Raw genomic sequence first — 19136 nt, forward strand, 5'->3', positions numbered from 1 at the left:
TTCTATTTTTTCTTTGCTTTATTTATTTCATTTCATTTGTATCAATATTCTTTAATTTATCTTTGAAATCTAAATGTTACTTTTTGTTTCTATTTTTTTATTTTATTGACTTCATCTTTTCATTTGTAACAATATTATTTAATTTATCTTTGAAATCTAAATGTTATTTATGTTTTTAATTTTTCTATTTTTTGTTTTGTTGACCTCATCTTTTCATTTGTATCAATATTTTTAATTCATCTTTGAAATCTAAATTTTTATTTTTTCAATTTTTTTTTTGCTTTATTTACTTCATTTGTATCAATATTCTTTAATTTATCTTTGAAATCTAAATGTTACTTTTTGTTTCTATTTTTTTATTTTATTGACTTCATCTTGTCATTTGTAACAATATTATTAAATTTATCTTTGAAATCTAAATTTTATTTGTTTTTAATTTTTCTATTTTTTTGTTTTGTTGACCTCATCTTTTCATTTGTATCAATATTATTTAATTCATCATTGAAATCTAATTTTTTATTTTTTCTATTTTTTCTTTGCTTTATATCATTTGTATCAATATTCTTTAATTCATCTTTGATAATGTTGAAATATCTAAAAATATATATTTCACTATCACTATTGGTCTCGTTATTTTCTTTATTAATATGGATAAAAATCCTGAATCATGACATTTTATTTTGTCAAAATATTAACCGGATTGATAATTATTATTTCTTAATACAGTAAAGTCTCGTTATATCGATATTCAAGGGAGTCCGAAAAAATATCGATATAACCGGGACTATCGATATATCCGACCCTGTTCGCATGTAATTTTCTCCATGCGTGCATAAAAGTAGTATCGATATAACCGGGACTATCGATATATCCGATATCGATATAACGAGACTTTACTGTATCCGCAAACATTTCAACCAAAATATCCTTGTCGCTATATTTATTGAAGGAATCTATTTTGAAGTGGTCTCAATTGGTGTGGCCTCACACGGAATCCCAAGAAGGTTAAACACACGGAGGAATCTCGTCTGTGTTTGGGTGGAATCTCTTTTTCGCACCTGAATGCAATTTTTGGCGACATGCTGTGACCTCACGTACAGCTAGCCAGCCAGCTAGCTAGCTAGCTAGCTAGTCAGCTAGCGACAAAACGTCAAGCCAACGTGTGGCGCGCCACATCACGGATCACGACGGCCATTGACAATTATGTTTGGCCTTCAATGGCTCCTGTGTTTTTCGCTGGCGGGCCAGTCAGCAGACTAATCAGGAGACCAATCCCAAATATCCTTTCCGACTCGTATTATTTTCCGCACACGTAGTCAATGCTGGTTTGTTGCCATTTAAAGGACAACCGACGTCACTTTTTTGTTTCTTAACTGACATCAGAAAACGGTTTTATAGCATCTAAAATACCCAAAACACGCAGTATGATATTTTTAGTCAAATGCAAAACACCAATAAAAATGACTTCAAGTGTCCAAAATCTGCAAAAAAATTGAGCTGCGAATTGGGCATTTTCAGAAAGTCCCGCCCCCAGTTCGTGACGTCACGCCAAGACGTCTTGCATTGCTGGAGAATCAAAACAATGGCTTCAGATTCGGAAAATATGCTTTCTTGTTACAACAGTTATGAATATGATTCAAATAGTTCTGAAGAGGAAAGCATACATGTTTGCAATCGATGAAAAAAATTATACCGTGCCATTTTGAGGCAACATTGGGAGGAAATGGATCACCAAAAAAGAGGCATAAAATGGCGACCAAGCTCCTGTGAGCAATTAATCAGCACGTTTCTACAGGCTGATAAATTGCTTATATTGGAGCTTGGTCGCCCTCTTCTGCCTCTTTTTGGTGCAACATGACGTTTTAAGACCAAACAAGCACAGCAAAATGCATTGACGTGATGGAAGGACTGCTACAACGTGTCCTTTTTTCGGTCAGGGGTGTTCCTTCAGTGACGTCACATACGGACTCGTCACCAACTCAAAAACAAGAATTCCGGAATATTCAGCGTGTGTCTCAAAACATAAAATATAAATAATATAAATATAGCTATATGCGGTTTGAAGCCATTTTACAAATTATGGACACAACTTGTCCGGGGACGTCGGTTGTCCTTTAAATGCTAGTTTGTTTATTGCCACTCCCTGAGGAGGTTTACTGTCAAAGTAAACGTCAAACAAGGAGAATGACACATTCCGAACAGATAATCACATCATCCTGTATACTGGAGCTATCTAGGTGGCTAGCTATGTAGCAAGGTCTCCGTTGGTTATCTATTAGCTATTTACTAGCTGGCTGGCTAGCTAGCTTTCTATCTATTTAGCTTTCTATTAGTGATATACTGTAGCTATCTAGGTGACTAGCTATCTACCTTGCCATTTATTAGCCATCTACTTGCTTGCTGGCTAGCTTTCTATCTATTTAGCTTTCTATTAGTGATATACTGTAGCTGTCTATGTGGCTAGCTGTCTAGCTTGCTATCTGTTGGCTATCTAGTGGCTAGCTTTCTATCTATTTAGCTTTCTATTAGTGATATACTGTAGCTATCTATGTGGCTAGCTATCTAGCTTGCTATTTATTAGCCATCTACTTGCTTGCTGGCTAGCTTTCTATCTATTTAGCTTTCTATTAGTGATATACTGTAGCTGTCTAGCTTGCTATCTGTTGGCTATCTAGTGGCTAGCTTTCTATCTATTTAGCTTTCTATTAGTGATATACTGTAGCTATCTATGTGGCTAGCTATCTAGCTTGCTATTTATTAGCCATCTACTTGCTTGCTGGCTAGCTTTCTATCTATTTAGCTTTCTATTAGTGATATACTGTAGCTGTCTATGTGGCTAGCTGTCTAGCTTGCTATCTGTTGGCTATCTAGTGGCTAGCTTTCTATCTATTTAGCTTTCTATTAGTGATATACTGTAGCTATCTATGTGGCTAGCTATCTAGCTTGCTATTTATTAGCCATCTACTTGCTTGCTGGCTAGCTTTCTATCTATTTAGCTTTCTATTAGTGATATACTGTAGCTGTCTATGTGGCTAGCTGTCTAGCTTGCTATCTGTTGGCTATCTAGTGGCTAGCTTTCTATCTATTTAGCTTTCTATTAGTGATATACTGTAGCTATCTATGTGGCTAGCTATCTAGCTTGATATTTATTAGCCATCTACTTGCTTGCTGGCTAGCTTTCTATCTATTTAGCTTTCTATTAGTGATATACTGTAGCTGTCTATGTGGCTAGCTGTCTAGCTTGCTATCTGTTGGCTATCTAGTGGCTAGCTTTCTATCTATTTCGCTTTCTATTAGTGATATACTGTAGCTATCTATGTGGCTAGCTATCTAGCTTGCTATTTATTAGCCATCTACTTGCTTGCTGGCTAGCTTTCTATCTATTTAGCTTTCTATTAGTGATATACTGTAGCTGTCTATGTGGCTAGCTGTCTAGCTTGCTATCTGTTGGCTATCTAGTGGCTAGCTTTCTATCTATTTAGCTTTCTATTAGTGATATACTTTAGCTATCTATGTGGCTAGCTATCTAGCTTGCTATTTATTAGCCATCTACCTGCTTGCTGGCTAGCTTTCTATCTATTTAGCTTTCTATTAGTGATATACTGTAGCTGTCTATGTGGCTAGCTGTCTAGCTTGCTATCTGTTGGCTATCTAGTGGCTAGCTTTCTATCTATTTAGCTTTCTATTAGTGATATACTCTAGCTATCTATGTGGCTAGCTATCTAGCTTGCTATTTATTAGCCATCTACTTGCTTGCTGGCTAGCTTTCTATCTATTTAGCTTTCTATTAGTGATATACTGTAGCTGTCTATGTGGCTAGCTGTCTAGCTTGCTATCTGTTGGCTATCTAGTGGCTAGCTTTCTATCTATTTCACTTTCTATTAGTGATATACTGTAGCTATCTATGTGGCTAGCTATCTAGCTTGCTATTTATTAGCCATCTACTTGCTTGCTGGCTAGCTTTCTATCTATTTAGCTTTCTATTAGTGATATACTGTAGCTGTCTATGTGGCTAGCTGTCTAGCTTGCTATCTGTTGGCTATCTAGTGGCTAGCTTTCTATCTATTTCGCTTTCTATTAACGCTACACTATAGCTTTCTATGTGGCTAGCTATCTAGCTGGCTATCCAGGCATTTAGAAATGAAACGTATTATTATTATTATTATTATTATTATTATGGTCAGCCACCCTCATTTCAAGCTCAGATAACTCCATACCCATAGACAACAGGCAAACATATTCTTTATCATCTGCAATGAACAACTACTTTTAACTGTCATCTACAAAGGAATATTGACCCTCTGAATTGTGTTTTTGTGCTTTAAAATAATAATAATAATAATAATAATAATAATGGCAAATGTATTTTTTTATCATCTGCAAAGAACAACTATTATAACTGTCATCTACAAAAGGAATTTTGACCCTCTCAATTGTGTTTTTTTTGTGCTATGTTTTTACAAAATTACAAAATGATAGTTTTTTTGAATGATTATTCAAAAACAGACAACAAACACACACCAAAAAAATTAATTTCCGACACATGTCAACTAAGCTTTGATGTTTGTCTTGGAGTGCGCTAAACTTGTAAGTCAAGTCACCCCAATGTCAATTCACACTTATGATCGGATAGTGTCAAGCGGCAGTAACAGCAGGAGGCCATCAAAAGAATGTTTGGAATTTTCGCCATCCGTCCCTTTTTTTTTTTTCAACAGCGCTTATCCTGTTTAGGGTCACGGGGGGCAACTGGAGTCTATCCCAACTGACTTGGGTCTTAGAGGTGCGACGGGAGTGCCGACCCGTCAATCATGGGATTGGCGAACAACTATTCTGACCCAGTGCAAAATTATCTGGTCAGCCACGATGGTAACGTTATACACATTTATTGCCACCTCAAACTATCTCATTCGCTCCTTTTTTTTTTGAGTTTATTCATTAAAATTAGACTGTCGATGAAAGATTATACAGGGATACCTTGGCTTACGAACTTAATTGGTTCCCAGACAGTGTGTAAGGCGAAAAGTGTGTATCCCAAAAATTAATTTCCCATAGGAAACCATTAAAATGAGAATAATCCGTTCCCAGGTCCTCATAAAACACATTTTTTTACTTTCTAATTTTCTAAGCCTTAAAACTACACAAAATATGCCCTATTTTGTGTATGATAAATGGGCTATGGTATTAAAATTAAAGAAATAAACTGTACTGTATAATAAAGTGGTTTTATTTACCTTTGTGAATGGAATGGAGTGACCGGTATCATCAGCATTAAACACTTGATGAGGAACGTAGCCTTCTTCTTTCACCATCTTGAGGAATGATCCCTTGTAGGTGCTTTCTCTGCGATCATTTTACCTTGTTCCTCATCAATTGTGTTCTGTTTAGCTGGGTTGATAGCTTTTTGCATCAAGTGTACAGGTGGAGCCTGATTGATGGGATATTTTAACCTTGCAGTCTGCACTCTGCTTTTGAACTATCAAAGTTGAAATGAGTCCAAATTTCAGTGCTTACACGGACAAAAAAATAGACTGAACATGATTTGGGAATGATTCTTCATTCACACTTATGGATAATTTCGAGTCTTTAACGGCAATAACATGCAGTTTAAGCATGGAAGAAAATACAAACTACACTTTTTTTAAAGATTCTGAGCTCAACAAAATATGTATTCCTCATTCACCAGGCAACAGAGGGAGAAGACACGAGTTATGTTGTATTATTTTGTCATTTATGTTAACTGTGCTTTGGTTCTTGTTGTTTGTTGAGAGGGAAGAAAATTCATTTGTGCTGCACATTTGCAGCACAAAAGTTGGACTTCATTTGACTTTTACCCATTGATCCTTTGGGTATTTTTGCGTCAGACTTGTTTTTAAGACAACTGGAAAATATTTTAATTTGCAAAAAAAAAAAGCACGATATACCTCCTTTCAAACTGCGCGGTTTAAAATTCCAGATGAACCCTAAAAAAAGGAGTTCTCTGTGAATTCCCAATCCCCGGTGGAGGCTTGCATCCTCCCCACGGCTTTTCCCAGCGGCCCAACTTTAGCAACATTCCTGGCATAGTTTCGCCTGGATTTCTGGGAGATTGAGTTCTTACAGCAAACGCACACGCACGCGCATACACGTTTTAAAAGTGGCAGTCAAAATACATATTTAGTTGGACTGGAAAAGACGTATTGAAAATAAAGCACACAGTAAAAGGGAATAACAATAGCGTGAGGCGAGAGACTCTGGAATGTTGCAGGTCATTGGAAGTCTCACACAAACACACACTCACACACACTAACACGATGGGAGTGCGTAAAAGCGAATGGAGATCACTATTTAAAATGTAAAATGTCACTTTTATGAAGTCAAGACAGACATTGGGTGAGCAGTATTTCGGATGACTCATTTTAATCGACGTCAACTCTTCTGCGTCGGAAAAAAAAGGAACAACCTCTTCAAAAATTCCCCCAAAGCATCATTCTGTCACTTCTTCTTTTCAAATAAAATGTGTGAAATAACGCGTGTAAGTCTCTTACCTGTCTCTGGGGTCTATCCACGAAGTTTGCCGGGTGTTATGGTCGATAAAGAACACTCTTCCGTCGTAGTCACGGGCTTCTTCCCATCCGGCGGGCAGCGGGAGCTCGGAGCTCTCACGCCGCTTTCCGCCGCCTCCGCCCGGCCACGGCATCGCGGCTGGGCGCCGCTGCTGAGCGGAGGGTTCCAGCCCCGGTGCTTCTTTCCTTCCTTCGTTGTCGTCTTTTAAACTCTTACTCTGTCCCCACGCCGGCTAACCAGTCGGTCCTCTTTAACACATCGCGAATAAACGGTAGAAGAGAGCAAAGTTTTCGGCTTACAAAGTAGGAGGTGGTGGTGGTGGTGACGCTCTCACGGTGCTCTCGCCTCCATGTTGGACTGCTCCCTCCGCCACCATGTTTCATTCCTCCGTGTCCTTATTCGGGCCCGGGGTTGATTTGCATAAATGGACGGAGGAACTTGGGCCTTCTGTCCAATCCCCTCCTCTTGTCTACCTCCTCCGAGTCCACTTTAAAACAGCTTCACTTAAAAAGAAAAAAAGGGAAACATTATTTACTTATTGAAAAGTCGGTCACTCAACTTTGGTTTTCATGTTTTATTATTTCCACTCACAGCTTTTTTAATCGAGACATTAAACTCGGGTGATTCATTTACATAGTCATGTTGTTGACCGTGTCGACTATTTAAAGCAATATTAATTCAACCCGGGCAAAAACTTTCCCCAAAACAAACACATTTTCCCACTAGTACAAACTTTAAAGACTTGTTTTTTTTGTTATACATTAGTGCCACCTATGGCAAAATGTGTGTATTGCACCAAATATCAGGTAAAAGTATGTCATCCGCATATTCGTGCTCTTTTCGAAAATGCTTTTTGGTTTATAAGTTTTGTCTTTAAATATTAAATATGACAGCTTTTTTATGTTTTTTTTTATCCACTTTTCGTGAAAAAAAGGCTAAATTTAAAGGACAACCGACGTCTCCGGACAAGTTGTGTCCATAATTTGTAAAATGGCTTCAAATAACTTTAACTGAGCGTATTTTACAAATATTCCACCGCATATAGCTACATTTTACGTTTTAAGACTCGTGCTGAATATTTCGGAAGCTTTGTTTTTGAGTTGGTGAGGAGTCCTCACCCTACGTCACTGAAGGAACGCCCCTCACTGAGAAAGGACATACCTTGCATCTATCTCCTCAATGCATTTTGTACAAATACACTTTTTTGGTCTGAAAACTTCGTGTTGATCTGTGATGATGCCGAAATTAGAAGGAAAACACATAAATAACACGATGGTGAATCTTTGTGTGTTGCGCCAAGCCTTCTACAGTGTATTTGATGTTCGCTTACAAAACGTCCCAGGAGACAATTTCCACGGAGCTTTGTCGCCCTCTTCTGCCTTTTTTGGGTACTGTGAGTACTAAAGAGTGTCACTACATTTCTCTCCAGATGCATCAAAATGACCGGAATAAATTCTTTAATCGATTGCAAACATGTATGCTTTCCTCTTCAGAACTATTTGAATCATATTCATAACTGGATGAGTAACAAGAAAGCATCTTTTCCGAATCTGAAGCCATTGTTTAGATTCTCGAGCAAGGCAAGACGTCTTGGGGTTACACAACGAACAAGGGGGCGGGACCTTCTGAAACTGGCCACTTCCGTGTTCAATTTGAAGTAGTTTTAGGACACTTTAAGTCATTTTTATTGGTGTTTTGCATTTGACTAAAAATATCGTACGCGTGTTTTGGGTATTTTAGATGCTATAAAACGTTTTTCTGATGTCAGTTAGAAAACAAAAAAGTGATGTTGGTTATCCTTTAAGTGAAAAGACTGCTGACGAATGTAATACATGTATCTGTATTAAGTTCGTCCTGTCGACGCGATTTCTAATTATCGACACTGTCAAAGCAGAAGTATACGCCGAAACATGTCAGGTAAATGAACACTTAAAAACACTGTAAGAAAAGAATCTGTTGTAAATTAGAATGTAATATCGTCCAATTGAGTGATTGTTCCTCTCAAACACGGTGATCGGCAGTGACAATATCGACCCAATCAAACTTGAAAACGCAATTCACCTTTCCTGGTCCATTTTTTTAAGTGGTGGTTTGTCTTTTGTTCCTTTGTTTATTCAATCTACAAAACATACAGACACACGCACACAAACATAATTCATACCTGTCAAATTATACGTTTACCCAGTATTTTATACGTGTTTTTATCATTTCAAATAATGTACCGCGTACTACAACTTTTATACGGCAAACCAGCAAAAGTAATATTCAATTGTTTATACATGTATATTTTTTCTCGCTGCGTACGGTCGATTGATAAAGGAACAATGTGCGCATGCGTAGTAAACTGTATTTCCGCGTTTGCGTTTTTTTTATTATTTCAAATAACGTACGGCGTACTACAACTTTTATACGGGAATTGTAATCATTTATAAGGGAAGCTATTAGCTAATGTATGACAATCTAATTATTATATTGAAAACATTTGCAGTCAGTGTTCATCTGACTAATCGGAGGTTCTGAAAGAAAGCAAACGCTGCCCTCTGTTGGTTGGAGTTCGACATTGCATCAGTGTGTGTATGAAGAGAAAGAGAAACACGTCACTGCAGTCAGCTGAGCATTTGTTCTCCACCTGAGGGGGAGTTTATCTCAAGATTTTTATCTCCCGCATGGTTTATGACTGCGAGCGTGTATGTGTGCGTGTGTGTTTTGCATCCCAACCATCTCACATCCTCTCTGAGCTCAACTACGTCCTCCCACAGATCTTTTCTCACGCCCATATGAACACAACACAATAAACCGCAGTGTTTGCAGCTTGTCGACAATGTTAATTTTAAAAGGCAACACGATTTGGACATTTTCATTTGACGGGATACCATCGATTTTGTCGGGACGTTTCATTGTTTTTATTTATTTATTTATTTAGCCATCAATCATTTATATTAATAATACATTTCATTTATAAACTCCTTTAAAAACTCTCAAAGACACTTTACATTCACAGGTGTCAAAGTCAAGGCCCGCGGGCCAAATGCGGCCCGCCACATCATTTTTTTTCGGCCCGCGAAAGCAAATCAAACTTGTTAAATTCCATGATGATTGCTAAAATCTGAGGCAAAAATTCATATTTTTGGATGTCAACCACAATAAAAGTCATTATTCTTGATTTCAGATTTGAAAACGAGTTATTCATTAATTTGCTTTATGTATTTATATGTATTTATTTATTAATTTATTTGTTTGTTTATTTATTTATTCACTTTATTTACATATGTATTTATTTATTCATCTATGTATTCGTTCACTTATTTATTTAGTTAGTTCACTCATTCATTCATTCATTCATTCATTCATTCAATTTACATTTTATGTACTCATTTGTTTATTTATTTATCTATCTAGCTATTCGTTCACTTATTTATTTCCTTGTTTATTGTTTCAACTTTGACAGTTCAAAGGCATAGTGTAGACTGCAAGGTTAAAATATCCCATCAATCAGTCTCCACTGATTTTTCCATCTGTACACTTGATGCAAAAAGCTATCAACCCAGCTACAACAGAACACAATTGATGAGGAACTAGATAAAATTATCACAGAGAAAGCACCTACAAGGGATCATTCCTTAAGATGGTGTATTTTGTTGTTCTACTTTCATTCCTTTCATAGCTTTGCTGCTGTGAAACGTCACTTTCTCCACTGCGAGAGAAATAAAGGCAAATCCAATCCAATCCAAGGTTACGTTCCTCGTCAAGTGTTTAATGTTGAGGAAACCGGCCACTCCATTCCATCAAGCCATCAACGACCATCACAATAGTAAATAAAACGACTTTATTATACAGTACAGTTCATATTTTTAATTATAATACCATAGCACATTTATTATACATAAAATAAGGTATATTTTGTGTAGTTTATTTAGTATTTTATTTAGGCTTATTTAGTACAAAATTATGTTTATGGGGACATGGGAACGGATTATTCTCATTTTAATGGTTCCCTATGGGAAATAAATTTTTGGGATACACACTTTTCGCCTTACACACTCTGTATGGGAACCAATTAAGTTCGTAAGCCAAGGTATCACTGTATAATATTTCATTATTTTCTTGAATGAGCAGTGGAGTAACCAAGTGGTGGGTCCGAGGGTTTTGTTACCTCTGTAGAGAAGTCAGCGACTCCCCCTCCCCCGAAGCCGCCCATTGGCAAAGTGAGCAGGGAGGAGGGCAATCACCCCTGCTCGCCTTCCTCCCTCCTTCCTCCAGTAGAGGATGATTTCTCCTCCGAGCGTACAGCACTTGGTGCCAGGAGCTGCCGGGCACCTCTTTGATAACCACCTGTCAATCAATCCAATGGACGCCCGCACCCTGGAACTGCCGGCCATGTTGCTCTACGTCGCCGCCTGGCTGTGCGTACTAGGGGCAAACGTGTCACCGCGCTGGCTGAGCATGTCCACTTCCTTGTTGCCAGTGGAAAGCTACGAACTAGGCCTTTGGGAGACCTGCGTGATCCAGGACGCGGGCGGCATGGAATGCCGGGCCTACGACAGCATGCTGGGCCTGTCGCCGGATCTCAAAGTGGGCCGCGTGCTAACGTGCGCCTCCTTGACGGTGGGCGCGCTAGGCTTCCTGGTGGCCATCCCCGGCGTGTCGTTGGTCAACGGGTGCCAGGAAGACGGCGCCAAGAGGACGTTGGGAACCACGGGAGGGGTTTTGGGGGTGCTCTCCGGGGTTCTATGTTTGATCCCCGTCTCGTACGTGGCCCACGTGGCTGTGGTGCGATTTTTTGATGACACGCTGCCCGACGTGGTGCCGCGTTGGGAGTTTGGCGACGCCTTGTTTTGCGGTTGGGCGGGTGGATTTTTGCTGGTGGTGGCCGGGCTGCTCCTGGTGCTCGCTTCCCGCTCGGCCGGTCGAGAACCGCCACCTGCGGTTGGCTCGCAGAGGAGGTGCCAGGTGATGAACACCGTGTTGGCCCGGGCCGAGTACGTATGAACGGGAATCAGAATAAAACATCAGAATCAAGCAATCATCAATATTTTTCATGTTTGACATCAACACAGAGATGGAAATATAGTGATACCTTGGCTTACGAACTTAATTGGTTCACAGGCAGAGTGTGTAAGGCGAAAAGTGTGTATCCCAAAAATTAATTTCCCATAGGAAACCATTAAAATGAGAATAATCCGTTCCCACGTCCCCATAAAACAGAATTTTCTAATTTTCTAAACCTTAAAACTACACATAATATACCTTATTTTATGTATAATAAATGTGCTATGGTATTATAATTAAAGAAATAAACTGTACTGTATAATAAAGTCATTTTATTTACCTTTGAGATGGTCGTTGATGGCTTGATGGAATGGAGTGGCCGGTTTCCTCAGCATTAAACAATTGATGAGGAACGTAGCCTTCTTCTTTCACCATTTTGAGGAATGATCCCTTGTAGGTGCTTTCTCTGCGATAATTTTACCTAGTTCCTCATCGATTGTGTTCTGTTTAGCTGGGTTGATAGCTTTTTGCATCAAGTGTACAGATGGTTTGTGCGGGTTATTTGTGGAGCCTGATTGATGGAATATTTTAACCTTGCAGTCTACACTCTGCCTTTGAACAATCTAAATTGAAACGAGTCCACATTTCACTGTTTTCTATCCATCTTCTCACTCTCTTAAACGTAAACCAAAAAGTTCGTAAACCGAGGTATCACTGTCCATGAATAGAAGCTTCGGTCATCTATAAAAATGAATTTCGGTCCTGTGTCAAAGGCTTGCTTTCCAGGTGTCGCTTAAGATAAAACTAAAACTGTCGCGACTTGGAATTGAGGCGGATTTACGCGAGACAGGAGATGTGAGACCATCCCTTTTTGTCAATGGATGCTACAGATTCATGTTTGCTTTCAAAACTTAGCTTGTAGCAGATGTGCACATTTCACCATGATGTCCTTGATCCACTGGGGAAAAAGACGCTTTGATCCTCTCCTCTTGCAAATAGAACTGCTTTATACAACAAAGAAGGAGCAGAAAGTGCTTAAGATTGAATGACTGTCGGTGTCTTATGTTGTGTCACATTTGTTATTTTGTTTTTGACTTCAAGATGGCGTCGCGAGAGTGACTGCTTTTACAGCATTTATTTTGTTTTTGCTGCTGTGAAATGTCAATTTCTGCACTGTGAGACAAATAAAAGATAATCTAATCTAATCTAATCTATGATATATTTATGTGCTGTGTGATTTTAAAGAATTTTATCATGTCTTCATTTTATTTTGGTAGCATTCTATTCTTCCTGTATCAGCGCAATGATTCTCGGTGGTGCTTACGATAAAATGTGATTGTAAAAATGACCGCTAAAAGTGTAATATCATTTATAATTTGTGTGTAAGTGTGTGTTTGGTTCTACATGTACGAATGATCGTAATAAATCATATAGACGTGAAACGTGTTCGTCATTCAAACATTGTTTATACGTTAGCAGGATGTTTTCTAGGCGGCGCGCGAGCTTGCTAACATCGTATGTTGTTGTATCACACGGGTTAATACCAGTGATGTGTCGTTCGCGAACGAGCCGGTTCTTAAAGCCCAATCTCTGATGTGACGAAAAGAGTCGGTTCCTAACAAGGAGTTGGAAATGGGAGTCGAGTTTTTCGACTTTTTTCCAGTCTTCGGTTAAAGCCGCATGTGATTGGTCAATAGAGGGAGGGGAGAATTACAGACACACGCAGCAGTGAGAAGAAGGGGCGGGGGTTAAGGTAGACAGGTGGACAAATGCTATCACATTATGCTGTTATTATGATTCAATTATGATATTTTTTACTAGTTGGTATGATAGCATTATTAATATGAAAAGCAAATTAGTGACAGCTGATCATCAGACCAGTGTAACCACAGCTCTCTGTGCACATATAAATCAAGCCATATAAATAAAAACATTTGATATAGTGTAATTTTTACATGATTCGTGCATTTTTCACTTATATATATAATTTCAAATAATTATTTTCTGTTTATTAGCTATCTAACTAACTAGCTGGCTCTTTAGCTAGCTATCTAGTTAGCTATTTTTTCACATAATTTCACATGATTTTTCGTCCTTAATTAATTTAAGCAACAAAAAAAACCCGAAGAGCCATTTAGGAGCCAAAAGAGCCGGATCTTTTTAGTGAGCCGAGCCAAATATACCGGCTCTCTGAAAAGATCCGGAATTCCCATCACTAGTAACGATCATCACGAAAGCGTTTCCGATTGGCTGTCAGAACACGTCGTCTGTTTTGCAAATTGGTGGAAACGCAACGTGAAGCTAATTCCATCGCATTTTCTGCTTGCAGGCACAGCTAAGCTTCGTTTAATGAACGCCTTCATGGGCGGCGTGCACTGCGAAGAATGCGGTACAGGTTGTTCTCCGTTACTCCCCCCAGTAGATTTCGTTTAATGGCATGGCTTTGCCAAATGGTCACTGAAAAGGAAAAATGGCAACAAACCTCATCAGAGGAGGCTAATTGACCTTTTAATATTAGCAGGGTTGTACAGTTTACCCGCCGAGTTTGGGAAGCATGGGGGAAAAATACACATGCACACACACACGAAATGATGTTTGGGATTATTCGCCCCCCCAGCTGACTCAGAAAATGGCCTCCCACTTCCAAGCACGGAAACACAAACAAATAAAAGTGATAAAATATGCTGTATTTTAGTACAAGTCTGGATTTTAATTTTTGGAAAAAAAGATGGATGAAAAAAGACTGATTTCAAGTGATTCAGTCAAACTGGAAAAAAAAAATAAGATTTTGAAAATAGGTTCTAAAATCAAGGAATGAAAAGTACAGATACCATTATAAGCTGTAAGGAAAATAATAATACGTAATAATATCAAAAATTTCTGTCTATTAGTTATCTAACTAGCTGGCTATCTATCTATCTAGCGATTTTCTGTCTATTAGCTATCTAACTAACTAGCTGGCTCTTTAGCTAGCTATCTATCTTGCCAGCTATCTACCTAGCCATCTATTAACTAGCTATTAGCTATCTAGCTAGCTTTCTCTCTATTTGAGTTCTTCCGGTTTGAGTGAACGCTGGCACGTGTGGCTGCCGCTGCTCACTCAAAGAAAAAAAAACTTATCCTGTGACTGTAAAGTGATCTTGAGTTTTGTAAGGCGCGTAGAAAGCAAATGGATTAATAATAATAATAATAATAATAATAATAATAGTAATAATAGTAATAATAATAAGACTAATAATAATAATAACAAAATCAATACTACTACTACTACTACTACTACTACTACTAATAATAATAATAATAATGCATTTTATTTTTACATTTATTATAAATCCTCGAGTGAAGTACAGATATTCAAGTATAATATAATGTAATATAATATAATATAATATAATATAATATGTTGCATTAGTCTTCACACCCTGTATCTTGACATTGTGGCTTTGTTCAAAATTAACTATTGACACGCATGTAAATTAAACTCAGTACACACCTTCCACCATTTTATTTTATATCTATTTTTTATGGGGGGGTGTATTCTGTTCTTACATTGGTTGGTTGCTTCCATTGAAATGTGCAGTGTTCCTCTGCTGATAAAACGACAGCAGATTAGATAAAAAGTTTATCTGCAAACGGGGCGGGGTTATATGCGCCGGGAACGTTGTGCTTCTTTAATTTTTTGGGGAGTTTGTCTTCCTTCAGCAACTCCGAGCGCCACTCGTGCTCCACTTTTGTTCCACTTAGGCTGGACTTGTGTTTGTGACGGCTGCTCAACAGCCTTTTGTTTGCCTCCCGAGTGGGCTGCCGCTTTCTTCACTGGCTGGTTGGTTGGTTGGTTGGTTGGTTGGCCCTTCTTCCACAAGCTCACGTGTTAAACCTCCTACATCCAAGTTGACATTGTCAAGCTGACCTAACAACATGCCTCATACATCAAAATATCCATATTTATAATAATAATAATCCATTTCATTTCTAAGCGCCTTTCAAAACTCTCAAGGTCACTTTACAGTCACAGGATAAGTTTTTTTGTGGGTGAGCAGCGGCAGCCACGCGCGCCAGCGTTCACTCAACCTGGAAGTAACTCAAATAGATACAAAGCTAGCTAGCTAGCCAACAGATACCTCGCTAGATAGCCAGCCAGCCAGATACCTAATAGATAGCTAGCTAAATAGCCAGCTAGCTATCTATCTAGATAGCTAGATAGCCAGATAGCTATCTATTAGCTATCTGGCTATCTGTTGGCTAGCTAGCTAGCTTTCTATCTATTTGAGTTACTTCCGGGTTGAGCGAACACTGGCGCGTGTGGCTGCCGCTGCTCACCCACAGAAAAACGTTATCCTGTGACTGTAAAGTGACCTTGAGAGTTTTGAAAGCCAGATACCTAATAGCTAGCTCGCTAGATAGCCAGCTAGCTATCTATTAGCTACCTAGCTGGCTCTCTAGCTAATAGCTAGCTAGCTAGATAGCCAGCTAGCTATCTATTAGCTATCTGGCTGGCTATCTAGCTAGCTATCTGTTGGCTAGCTAGCTAGCTTTCTATCTATTTGAGTTACTTCCGGGTTGAGCGAACACTGGCGCATTGTGGCTGCCGCTGCTCACCCACAGAAAAACGTTATCCTGTGACTGTAAAGTGACCTTGAGAGTTTTGAAAGCCAGATACCTAATAGCTAGCTCGCTAGATAGCCAGCTAGCTATCTATTAGCTACCTAGCTGGCTCTCTAGCTAATAGCTAGCTAGCTAGATATCCAGCTAGCTATCTATTAGCTATCTGGCTGGCTATCTAGCTAGCTATCTGTTGGCTAGCTAGCTAGCTTTCTATCTATTTGAGTTACTTCCGGGTTGAGCGAACACTGGCGCATTGTGGCCGCCGCTGCTCACCCACAGAAAAACGTTATCCTGTGACTGTAAAGTGACCTTGAGAGTTTTGAAAGCCAGATACCTAATAGCTAGCTCGCTAGATAGCCAGCTAGCTATCTATTAGCTATCTAGCTGACTCTCTAGCTAATAGCTAGCTAGCTAGATATCCAGCTAGCTAGCTATTAGCTATCTGGCTGGCTATCTAGCTAGCTATCTGTTGGCTAGCTAGCTAGCTTTCTATCTATTTGAGTTACTTCCGGGTTGAGCGAACACTGGCGCATTGTGTCTGCCGCTGCTCACCCACAGAAAAACGTTATCCTGTGACTGTAAAGTGACCTTGAGAGTTTTGAAAGGCGCTTAGAAATGAAATGTATTATTATTATTTTCCCATCATGACACCCGCTCAGCATGAAAAGCGGGATTATCTCTACCTTGCTTGTCCTCCTCCGCCACCCCCCTCCCACGCAACTCGGGTCCGAGGGTCCTCCACACGTGTCGGTGGGCTAGAAACAACAGCCCGCTAACCACCATGAGGACGCCGGCCACGAAACCCATCCTGATAGCCACGCCCACTTCCTGTTCGGCGGGAGCATCGGGAAGCCTGAAGCGGGGCGGAAAGTGGATGGTCGCGTTGTTCACCACCGCGTTCACGTTCCACGCTAAAGGGGCGGCGATGACAGAGGCGGTGAGGAGATAGAGCGCCCCCGCGAGGATGAAGGCTGCACGCACGCCGTCACGACACTCCATGGTGAAGTAAATCCGCCTTACCGCATGGACGGCGGCGGCATTGCCCGCCAGGCCTCCCAACATGGCGACCGGCATGAGAATCTGAGCTAGCTGTATTCCCACCGGGACAAAAGGGTCCGAGATGGTCATCGTCTGACAGTTTTCCATTTTGGGTAAAAGATGGCTGTGGAAACACGCTCGCCAGATGCCCACCCAGACCACGTCCGAGGTGATGATGGACGTGGCGTTGTCGGGGTGGAGGTGCCACAGGCGCCATTCGTCCATGCCCATCGTGGCCATGGTGATGATCCATGCTAGGCAGCCGGTTAGCAAGCCCAAAAGTTGCCAATGGCCTGTGTTAGCCAGGTATAACATGTTGAGAATGATGATGAGGTCAAAGGTCAAGCTTGCTCTTGCTTTGTCTCCATGAAGAGAATTTAGTCTCGGGACACCTAACGTGTATGAATACAAACAAAGCATCATGAACTCATTCACTGCCAGATGATGTGCAAAAATGTGTCCACTCCAGTTGCCAGGGTTTTTGTCATTGTCACTCAAATTCACAGAGCACCGATGTGGAACTGTCGCGGCTTGAAATTGAAGCGGATTTATGTGGGGATACGGAGATGTGTATTATTATTATTATTATTATTATTATCCCTATCAGTTCACCAAAAAAAACCCACAAAAACAAAAAAAATATTTTAACCTTGCAGTCTACACTCTGCTTTTGAACTATCACAGTGATAATTTTACCTAGTTCCTCATCAATTGCGTTCTGTTTAGCTGGGTTGATAGCTTTTTGCATCAAGTGTACAGATGGCTTGTGCGGGTTATTTGTGGAGCCCGATTGATGGGATATTTTAACCTTGCAGTCTACACTCTGCTTTTGAACTATCACGGCGATAATTTTACCTAGTTCCTCATCAATTGCGTTCTGTTTAGCTGGGTTGATAGCTTTTTGCATCAAGTGTACAGATGGCTTGTGCGGGTTATTTGTGGAGCCCGATTGATGGGATATTTTAACCTTGCAGTCTACACTCTGCTTTTGAACTATCACGGCGATAATTTTACCTAGTTCCTCATCAATTGCGTTCTGTTTAGCTGGGTTGATAGCTTTTTGCATCAAGTGTACAGATGGCTTGTGCGGGTTATTTGTGGAGCCCGATTGATAGGATATTTTAACCTTGCAGTCTACACTCTGCTTTTGAACTATCACGGCGATAATTTTATCTAGTTCCTCATCAATTACGTTCTGTTTAGCTGGGTTGATAGCTTTTTGCATCAAGTGTACAGATGGCTTGTGCGGGTTATTTGTGGAGCCCGATTGATGGGATATTTTAACCTTGCAGTCTACACTCTCAAAGTTGAAACGAGTCAAAATTTCACTGTTTCCTATCCATTTAGCACTCTCTCTCTGTCATCTGCCTGTCCCTTCAATGTTTAAACCACCCCCCTCACTGCTACGTTCTTGACCAATCACGTGGCTTTAACCGAAGACTGGGTCGGGGAATAGAGGACGAAAACAGTCGGCTGCCATTTTCTTGTTAGAACGGGCTGGTTCGCCAACGACACATCACTCATTGTGACAGCTCCGTGTGCATGCCGAAAAATAGTTTGTATGCCAAAGTAATATTTTCATAAATGTAACGTTCGTAAACCGAAGAGTTCGTAAGCCAAAGGGGTTCGTAAACCGAGGTATCACTGTATTTAGGTATTGGGTGTCATAAGATTATGAACCTAATGGAATTGAATTGAGGTCTTAACTACACAACACAACAAAATTCACATTAACAATTTGGAATGAGTTGAAGTGGCAATAATTACCCGTAAAGACGTCCATCCAAGGGTGAACATTTCCAAAACAAGAACCCGACAGACAGGACCGGGTAGAAGTTTGCAACTGTAAAAGATGTTCGAGTAACTGTCCCACTATCAGCAGCCCAGCAGGGCTTGGCTGAGTTAATGAGTGACGCAAATGAGCTGGAAAAATGCATTATGGGCAAAAAAGACAGTAAAAA

At 39.9% G+C, this 19136-nt stretch overlaps 3 protein-coding genes across 4 annotated transcripts in view; 1 reads left to right on the plus strand and 2 right to left on the minus strand.

Moving 5' to 3' along the window:
• The window catches only part of wwc3 (WWC family member 3), a 51180-nt gene extending 44156 nt beyond the window's left edge, over positions 1-7024 (minus strand). The window contains exon 1 of the mRNA XM_089001498.1: positions 6525-7024. Coding sequence (XP_088857624.1) covers positions 6525-6676 — 152 coding nt within the window. The 5' untranslated portion in view covers positions 6677-7024. The remainder of the gene's footprint in view (positions 1-6524) is intronic.
• Positions 7025-10581: 3557 nt separating this feature from the next.
• LOC148895121 (claudin-22-like) lies at positions 10582-13052 on the plus strand. Its single transcript, XM_089000917.1, has one exon. The coding sequence runs from the start codon at positions 10810-10812 to the stop codon at positions 11530-11532; it is 723 nt and encodes a 240-aa protein (XP_088857043.1). The 5' UTR covers positions 10582-10809; the 3' UTR covers positions 11533-13052.
• A 1900-nt stretch (positions 13053-14952) lies between these two features.
• cldn34a (claudin 34a) lies at positions 14953-19038 on the minus strand. Of its 2 annotated transcripts, XM_089000390.1 has the most exons (3): positions 18943-19038; positions 16821-17567; positions 14953-15412 (listed from the first exon to the last, which is right to left on the minus strand). In XM_089000390.1, the coding sequence occupies exons 1-3, from the start codon at positions 18956-18958 to the stop codon at positions 15303-15305; spliced, it is 873 nt and encodes a 290-aa protein (XP_088856516.1). In that variant the 5' UTR covers positions 18959-19038; the 3' UTR covers positions 14953-15302. The 2 variants fall into 2 exon arrangements, with proteins under 2 accessions (XP_088856516.1, XP_088856517.1); XM_089000391.1 differs by having other exon boundaries at positions 14953-17567.
• Between the last annotated feature and the right edge of the window lie 98 nt (positions 19039-19136).

The sequence above is a fragment of the Hippocampus bargibanti genome, linkage group LG07 (assembly GCF_051943395.1).
Source record: "Hippocampus bargibanti isolate YZ-2025 linkage group LG07, ASM5194339v1, whole genome shotgun sequence".
Taxonomy (NCBI): domain Eukaryota; kingdom Metazoa; phylum Chordata; class Actinopteri; order Syngnathiformes; family Syngnathidae; genus Hippocampus; species Hippocampus bargibanti.

Bases quoted from the DNA above. Each gene is read 5' to 3' on its own strand.
- LOC148895121 (XM_089000917.1), top strand. From the start codon at position 10,810: ATGATTTCTCCTCCGAGCGTACAGCACTTGGTGCCAGGAGCTGCCGGG.
- cldn34a (XM_089000390.1), bottom strand. The intron at 15,413-16,820 runs GTAGAGATAATC...ACTTGGATGTAG, and splicing joins GGCGGAGGAGGACAAGCAAG to GAGGTTTAACACGTGAGCTT.